The sequence below is a fragment of the Musca domestica genome, unplaced genomic scaffold (assembly GCF_030504385.1).
Source record: "Musca domestica strain aabys unplaced genomic scaffold, Musca_domestica.polishedcontigs.V.1.1 33, whole genome shotgun sequence".
NCBI classification, from domain to species: domain Eukaryota; kingdom Metazoa; phylum Arthropoda; class Insecta; order Diptera; family Muscidae; genus Musca; species Musca domestica.
This window is the reverse complement of record NW_026712312.1, coordinates 4,908,592-4,917,706: the sequence shown is the minus strand read 5'-3', so window position 1 is coordinate 4,917,706 and position 9,115 is coordinate 4,908,592. Positions and strand designations below refer to the sequence as shown.

The 9,115-nt window shown below is 38.2% G+C and overlaps 1 protein-coding gene across 1 annotated transcript; it reads right to left on the bottom strand.

Moving 5' to 3' along the window:
• Nucleotides 1–1,257: 1,257 nt before the first annotated feature.
• LOC131803752 (CLK4-associating serine/arginine rich protein-like) lies at nucleotides 1,258–7,377 on the bottom strand. The gene is made up of 7 exons (XM_059125414.1): nucleotides 7,107–7,377; nucleotides 6,924–7,021; nucleotides 4,591–6,318; nucleotides 4,369–4,492; nucleotides 3,944–4,055; nucleotides 3,738–3,843; nucleotides 1,258–2,263 (listed from the first exon to the last, which is right to left on the bottom strand). Exons 1-7 carry the CDS (start codon nucleotides 7,203–7,205, stop codon nucleotides 1,510–1,512), a joined length of 3,021 nt encoding a protein of 1,006 aa, XP_058981397.1. The 5' UTR covers nucleotides 7,206–7,377; the 3' UTR covers nucleotides 1,258–1,509.
• Nucleotides 7,378–9,115: the final 1,738 nt, after the last annotated feature.

The window sequence follows — 9,115 nt, the reverse complement described above, 5'->3', positions numbered from 1 at the left end:
TAATATCGCTTTCTTTGAGCGTTTTGTTTTTCAAAATCTTAAACCCTATGTGGGTGAGGTACCAGAAGGAACGGTCCGATTTCTATCATCTTTATAACAGATCTTGTGTTGATAGAAATATTGAAATGCGCCAAGTCTGATTGAGATCGGATGTTAATTTCTAGTTTTATAAGCTTCATGAATATTCAAAATTTTGACCCTTTATGGGGGAGGTACCAGAAGGAGTGGAACGATATATTCCATCTTTACAACAGATCTTTTGTAAGTAGAAATGATGGAATGTGTGAAATATAAAGAGAACCTGATGCTTATTTCGGATTTTATAAACGTTTCGGTTATTCAAAATTTTGACCCTTTGTGTGTGAGGTACCAGAAGGGGTTATCAGATATCTATTATCTTCCCAGCAGATCTTGTGTTAGTAAAAATAATGGCATGTGTGTAATTTGAAGAGAGATATTCAAAACTTCGACCCTTTGTTGGGGAGGTACCAAAAGGAATGGTCCAATCTCTACCATCTTCATAACAGATCTTGTGTAGATGGAAACATTGAGATGTACCAAGTCTAAATTGAATCAGATGTTGATTTGGCTTTATATGAGCTTCATGAATACTCAAAATGTTGACCCTTTGTGGGAGAGGTACCAGAAGGGGTGCACCTATATATACCCATATTTACACCAGTCCTAGGGTTAATAAAAATATTGTGATGTCTGCAATTTGAAAAGAATCCGATGCTTATTTCGGATTTTATGATGGTTTTGGTTATTCAAAAGTTTGAGCTCTTGTGGGGGAGGTACCAGAAGGATTGATCCGATTTCTATCATCTTTTTAACAGATCTTGTGCTGGTGGAAATATTGGGATGTGCCAAGTCTGAATGGAATCGGATCTTAAGTTCGCGTTTTAGGAGCTTCGCGAATATTCAAAATATTGACCCTTTGTAAGGGAGATACCAGAAGGAGTGGACCGGTGTATCAGACCTTGGGTTCATAAAAATATTGTGATATGTATAATATGAAGACGATCGGACACTTACATCACATTTTATTCGATTTATAATTATTCAAAATGTTGACCATTTGTGGGGGAGGTACTTGATGGAGTGGAGCGATATTGTCCATTTTTCGCACCTGACCTAGCACTGATGTAAATATTAGGATTTGCAAAAAATCAGAGATTTGAACTCTCAAATCTCTTAATAACCTTACCATTTGTTCTCATGGAGATTTTCATTAACCTTATAAACAGATATTAACAATTGTTTTCTTTTTTATTTACGCTCAAGCTAAGTTTAGCCACGCTAATTTATTAAATCCGATAACAAATTGCTTTATTTTGTTTTGTTTTTCTTCAGGCTTTGTAAAAAGATTATAACATACGTACGTACTGTTTTTTTATCTTCATATTGTACTTAGAAAATAGTTTGCAAAAATTTTAAAAGAATACGATAATAGAAGAAAACAAAAATAAAGGAAATTATAAGGAAAGGAAATTAAAACAACGTTAGCATTTAATAGTCCACCAATTTCTTCAATTTTGGTGGAGCTGAAATAACAACGCGACTACGACTGGTAGACGTTGTTGAAGTGGAGGTAGATGAAGATTGTTGAGTTTGTTGCGCTCGTTGCTGATTGGAATCGTCAATGCGTTGATGATCCCCCCTGTTGCCTCGATTCGATCTATCTCTGTCAGAGCGATCGCGTCCCATGTCACCCATGTCTCGATCGGAACGGTAACGATCACTGCCGCCACCATGTCTCTGTCTTTCTCGTTCTCGTTCCCGATCCCGGTCCCTCTCCCTTTCACGTTCGGTCCTATCTCTGATACGGTCGCGATCACGATCATTTCGTGAACGTGACCGCCGATGGCGATCATCATATCGAGACCGTTCCGATGCGAAACGTGTTGAACGCTCCTGGCTGGAGTCACGATATCGTCTTGAGCGAGACATACTTCGTCTACGTCGCCTTGAACTACTACGTCGATTACGTGACTGCGAACGTGATTTGGGTTGTCGGCTAGAGCGACTTTCTGATCTCCTACCTTCACGACTGCGCGAACGTCTTCTAGTTGCAGGGGAAGTGCGTTTTGGTTCCTGTTCTGTTCGTCGCGTTGTTGGTGGTGATTTGCGCAGCGATCTTTCGCTGCTGCGGGATTTACTGCGCTGGTCTCTTGCACTAGCAATGGCTGCAGCATATTCCGATGCTTCACTTTCAGAAGCTTTGCTATTCGGGGTGCCATAACGGTGACGAATTTCGCGTTGCCTGAAAAAAACACCGAAAACAATACAATTTAAAATCAGTAAGGAAAAGCCAAATGTCGGGCGGGACCGACTATATGATACCCTACATCCTATCGCATATTTAGTAGAGCTCCCGTAACAAGAGAATTTATTTGAAGTTGAAAATACCTTCTTTGGCTTTAGAGCAGTAATAGTTTGGTTTCAGAGGGAACAAATATATTGGAGTCATATCCAATTCTGAACGATTTTCACTTAATTTGACGGATACATGTTTATCTTTTATACCAAATAACAGAAGGGAAGGATTACTTTTAAAACATATATATCGGAACCGAGTTCCAAAAATTAGCCATTATTTGCGCAATAAACCTGAAATCGGATTAAGGATATATATGGGGGCTATATCCAAATATTAGCCGTTCTTTGGCAGAGGTATTTCTGAGCTCTACGAGAAATCTGGAACCAAATATCATTGTTGTCGAATGAATATTACGCATGTGAGGGACTTAAACATATATATGGGAGCTATAGCTATATCTGGACCGATTTTCTCCAAATTTGATGTTCTTGTTTCTAGACTGAATTCGGTAGCATGTACCAAAATTCCGGTAATTTGGACTTATATTGGCCATTTGGGGCACAATTAACACGAAATCGGTTGAAGATATATATGGGAGCTATATCCAATTCTGAACCGATCTTGACAAAATTTGACAAAGGCATTTCTGAGGTCTATGAGATATCTGGTACCAAACATCATTGTTGTCGAATGCATATTACGCATGTATGGGAGCTATAGCTATACAGGTAATTGGGACTGATACTGGCCATTTGGTCCACAATTAACCCGAAATCGGTTGAAGATATATGTGGGAGCCATATCCAAATCTGAAACGAACTTGACAAAATTTGATACACTTACTTCAGAGCTGTATCTGATATCTGGTACAAAAGATCATTGTTGTGGAATGCATATTAAGCTTGTGAGGTACTTAAAACTCCAAATCGGATGAAACATATGTATGGGAGCTATAGCTATATCTGAACTGATTTTCCCCAAATTATATGTACTTGGATGTACCAAAATTCAGGTCATTTGGACTTATATGGACCATTTGGTGCACAATTAACCCGAAATCGGTTGAAGATATATATGTGAGCTATATCTAAATCTGATCCGATTATCACCAATTTCAATAGGGTTCGTCCTTGGTCCAAACAAATATTGGTTGGAAAATTTCATCTCAATCGGATAATAAATGCGACCTGCATGTTGTTCACAAGAATACATAGACGGACGGACGATCTATGAAGATCATCAAAATAACTATGGGTCTGTCTCGCTTCCTTCCCCATACCGCTATGTGGTGTAGGGTAGACAAATGTGTGAATTGAAAGTTATATACACTGGAGCTCCGATTTGCGTCCGGTACACATTACCCTTCTGCTCGCCATTCTCAAATTTAAAAAAATCGGTTTTCACTTATTTGCCTTACCTTCTTCTCAATTTGATGGCCAATTCACGCATCTCCTCATATCTTTCTTGTTGCATTTGGCGTTCCCTTTCGGATTTTTCAATTTCCGCTTTTTTATCTGCCTTATCTGTAACAACAAAGCATTGATTAGTAAAAAAAACTAATTCTACGGGAATATATATATCCATTATTTGTAATTGTTGGTGTACTGTACACTTGTCGCTTACATTGCTTGTTAAGCAAATTCTGCATTTTCTTCTTAAGGCGTTCACGCAAATTCAAACGACCACTGGAAACTGTAGCTGCGGTGCTGCCAGCTGAGACACTTGACGAAGTACCCTGCAAGAAGCCACTTGATCAAATTAAAACGAGCTCAATTATACAAAGCTAGTTCAGAAAAACAATATTGAAGCTAATGTCCGATTACAAGAGGAGAAAACAAAACAAAACAAAAAATACGTCTAAATCCAAATAAGTCCAAGAGTATGTAAACAATTAATTTTCGTTTGGGTCGTTTGGTCGATTTCTTGTCACCGTCGTCAATGTTCAGTTTTGTGGTAGATTTTGATTCGCTAATTTCACTACGTAGATTGTGGTCCTCTGTTGTTGTTGTTGTGTGAAGCATTGCAATTATTTGTTGGTTCTTACTGACTTTGGTCTCGGGAGCATTACTAACTGATGTAGCCGTGGTGGAGTATTTGCCCGTTTGTAGTTTACCCTTGTATGTTGCCACAGTGGCAGCTGATGTTGATGGCAAAGGATTTGATTTTTCAGAGCTGCAAAAGAAAAGAAAAAGGATTTTAGATTTGTTTTTGCCACGGAAACCTTGATCAATTCGTTTCGTATGACAACGTGGATTCAACTTTACACTTACGTAGTGTCCATATCCATATTTTCCTGAACATCTGTGTTTTCTGCTGATTTAGCAGCCTTCGAATCCTCTTCCGTGTCGGAGTCACTGTCCGAAGAGGAGGAGTATTCTCCACGTTTACGTCCATAATAACGTTTGAGGGGTGGTGGTGGCGGTTCTATGACTGTAACCTCTGGAACATTAGATGTTTTAAATGCTGTGGCATCTTCGGTGTCTAAAATAGGCGGAGGTGGTGGTGGAGGTTGTGTGCTCATTGATATGATATCAACGTTACTTTCCATTGGTTTCACAGATTTTTCCAATGGCTGTGGTGCAGGAGATTTTTCCTTAACTGGTGACAGCGATCTCTTCCTATGTTTGTCATATTTTGGACTGTATCTACCCCTTTTCGACGACGAGCGATGTGACGGTGACACTGAACTGCGATGAGAAGATCGACTTGACGAACGAGATGTATAACGTCTACGTCGAGATTTCGACTTTGAATGTGATCGTGTACGTGATCGTCTATACGGACTTCGGTAGCGGCGAGACGAATGATGCCTTCGTGATTTCGAAAGAGATCTAGATCTCGATTTGGAACGTGAACGAGATCGTGTTCTCCTGCTACTTTTACGTCGCCGCTTATATGATGGGCTCCGGGAGCGTGATCGTCGTGAACTTCTATAAGAGCGCTTGTGCGATCGGCTGCGAGAACGACTACGACTTCGAGTATAACTTCGACTTCTGCTGCGCGATGAAGCCTTCTTGGCCGATGACTCATTGATTTTCTTCAACTTATCCAAGTTCTCTTTCACCTTTTGTGCATAGGTTGTGTGATGGGCCGAGGAAGTGCTGGCATCCACACAAGCAGCGCCCAGTGTATTACTCTTTCCAAGAGTTATGGTAATTTTGGAATGAGGTTGCAGTTCATCTTCTCCCCCAAACGAGGTGATATACGTAATTTTCTCCGTAGTATCTGAGGGTGAAGGCGACCGCGAATCACTCTCTTCATCTTTGCCGGTATTGTCTTCTTTTGCGGCATAACTGGGCGGACTGAATGTACGTCGAGCCAAGCGTCTTTCCTTTTGAGCACGCCTCTCTCTTCTTGATTTACGACCGCCCAGCAACATTTTTTCTCTTTCTTCTTCTCTGGCTATACGCAGGGCATCTGCCTCATCAGCATCCTTGGTCAGATAGGAGTAAAAATCATTACTCAACATACCATAATTCCGGCCACAGGCATTCAAATCATGGGCCTGGGTCGTATCCAATTTGGATACATCTATAGAAACATCCATATCAATGTCGGAGTCCGACTCTGATTCAGAGTCATTTTCAGTCTTCTTGGAACTTGTAGCACCGCCAGCATGTTTCAAATGAGCAAACGGCTGTTGGGTGTCTATGACCCCACCGACAGTATTGTCAGTGGAATCATCGTAAGAGTAACCAATAGCTGCACCTGGTTTTTGTGATTTCTTTTTGGTTTGATTGGCCTGACCCATGGGGTCTAAGGGGGCATTAGCTCCAAATTGCTCTTCCAAAAATAGTTGATGAAGAAATTTCTCTTCGGATAAATTGAGGAAATCATTTTGTGCCAATATCCGATAACGTTCGTAGTTACATTGACGTTCCTCCTGTGATAATTCAGTTTCACTGTCATTGGTTTTCGGCACAGGTGGTATATAATCGAGATGGGCTCGTACATCAAAACGATCTATGAGATTGTCATGTTGACCTTGCCATGGCACACTGTAAAATGCAAAGGAAAATGTTTATGTAAGTCAAATTCTTTTTTAAAATATGCATTACCGGAAACTCTACATAAAAGTACGACTTGAATAGCAAGAGCTAACGCATTGATAATCTTTAACCATTCGCATTTTCCCAGTTTTCGAATTTTGTTCTATAACAACCCATTTGCCCTCTTTCTACCGGCACCCAACTCCTTTGTAAATCACGGGTGTGCATAACTTGTGTAAACTTCCCGCCCAGAATTTAACCCCAGATGAAGTTTTTTTCAAAAATTGATGCACACACCGAGTGTTTTCCCACATCTGCTAAAGAGGTTCTAACGTTATGCATTCTTGTTTTTTAGAAAAATATCCATAGAAATTACTGTGACGAGAACACTGCAACTGGCTCAGGATAAAAATCAATGCTGTGCAAAAAAAATCCGCATAGGGGTGATTTATGTAAGAATTGCATGTTGGCGAACTGAAACCCGTTTTACGTTTACAACATTTAATTAAAATTCCCATGCAAACTTTGCAAATAATAGAAATATTTGCTACCCCTAATGGAAACTAGAAAAACGAGATATTATAATGAAAACTTATGAATTCAATATCACTTGCATGATTGCGGCACCATCTCCAGCGCTGGCCACGGCTGGATCTAAATGAATTTTACATCTTCTTCCATGGATCTGTATAAATTGTGTTGGATCAGCTTGCTGTAAAGTGCAATAAAAATTCCACAATTAAAATCAAATAATCATTACATATTACACTTTTTTATTTTATCCGTGTTCCACTTACAATTTTCTCATAAAAATCCTGCCTGCGCTCTGCCCGGCGTCTGTAATCAACAATGAGACCTCTTATCTTACGCTCTTGCTTGCGGGCTTCGTGCCACATCCTTAAATTTTATTTATTTCTATTTACACAGTAAACTCTTATATTCAATTACTTATAGTATTTAACAAAATTGTATTAAAACATTGTATTTTAATATTTTATTCAACCAAGAAATAAAAGGAACGAGACGTCCAGACGGAGTTATAATTCGAAGAGAACCAAGCTAAAGTGTATTTAGCAAGACGCCGGCTAATATGTCAATGTACGGTTGAAACTTCAATGCGGACGTATGACATTTCATAGTTGGCAACACTTGCATTCTGTCTCAAATCAGCGGCAATAGGTGTGTTTGCGTCTTTGATATTTTGTAATAATTTTCACGAAATTTTACATGAGACATGAAAATGAGAATTACGAGAGAGATTTTTGACAATTCTTTACAGAAAATTAATAAAATGTTAACGGAATAAAGTTCATTTTTGTAGGTTTAAGATATTTTGTAGAAAAATATATATTATTCTATAAATTGTTAAGATCTATAGAAAAGTAAAAAAAATAAAATTCATAATAATGCATAGAATCTTTATTTGAATGATAATACGATCCATATAATTTAATGTTTGAAGGTCTAAATGGTCTATCCGCTTAGTCAAATCTTGGCATACTCCTTCCAACATTTCGGCCGGTAGCTCACGAATAAATACTTCAACGTGGTCTTCCAATTCTAAATCTAGGTGGCCAATTAACCGGTCCCGAACTTTGTCGAAATTGTTGCGATATGATTCACAACATCTTTGAAAAAGTACGGTCCGATGATCTGAATGAATCTTTGACTTTTTCTAGATTAATTGGGGATTTTTACTTTTTTTAACCTCGACCATAGTATGGAGGGTTTATTAAGTTTGTCACTTTTCTTTTGTCATTCTCTAACATCTTGAAATACATTTTAGACCCCACAAAGTGTATATATTCTTAATCAGCATAAAATTCTATGTCGATTTATCGATGTCCGCCCCTCTGTGGAAATCACTCTAGCTGTCGAACGAAATGAAGTACGTTAATAAATTTTTTCTGAAATGTATATTATGTCTGCAGAAGTTTTAATTTGAAAATGGGCCATGAAGGTCCACGTTTTGATATAGCCCCATATAATAGCACCTCCCCATTTTCGGTATTTTGGTGATTTTAGCGACATTATTCACCTGAAATGTTTCAAATTTAGCATTTGAAGTTCGCAATGGATACTACAGCCTATGACAGAAAATTGTCTGTGGAGGTCCACGTTTTGATATAGCCTCCTATATAACTGTAACTCCCGATATTCGGTATTTTGATGATTTTAGCTAATCATCCGTTTCTTTTTTAAAGTTTCGCATTTGAATATTATAATGGCTTATGACAAAAGTTGCTTATGCAGGTCCACGTCGTCGTATAGGCCCTAATATAACAACTACATTCGGTATATTTAAGATTTTAACCGAATTTTTAACGCATTTTATTTTTTTTGAAATTGACCAAATTATTTCAAATTATGGAGGGTATTTTAAGTTCGGCACGGCATTTTTACTTTCTGTAGCTAGTTTTTTCTCTAAAATTGAAAATGCTGATTGTTTACGTACCTAAAATGGAAGTGAAAAAAGACACGAAACGTACTTGAGCTTTTTAAACCATCATCAAAAATAGCTAAAAATTCATCCTCACGTTAATTTGGCATTTTAGCAATTAATCAGAATCAACAAGTATTGCCAATCAAGACAAATAACGTGTTGCCAACTACTAACTTAAACCATAGTACTAAAAAAATACAACCGTTACTAAATGTTTGCAAGGACATTGGGGGAGAGAGAGAGGTCATATATGAGAGTAAGGACTTCCTTTTCATATGGGAATAAATTAAAATTGAAAACAAGTGATTAATTGCAGTAGAAAGACACAATTTTTCAAATTAACTTGACTTGAATATAAAAGAG

Coding starts and splice junctions, on each gene's coding strand:
- LOC131803752 (XM_059125414.1), bottom strand. CDS start 7,205: ATGTGGCACGAAGCCCGCAAGCAAGAGCGTAAGATAAGAGGTCTCATT. Junction 7,022..7,106: donor AGGATTTTTATGAGAAAATT/GTAAGTGGAACA, acceptor TGCACTTTACAG/CAAGCTGATCCAACACAATT. Junction 4,493..4,590: donor AATATGGATATGGACACTAC/GTAAGTGTAAAG, acceptor TTTCTTTTGCAG/CTCTGAAAAATCAAATCCTT.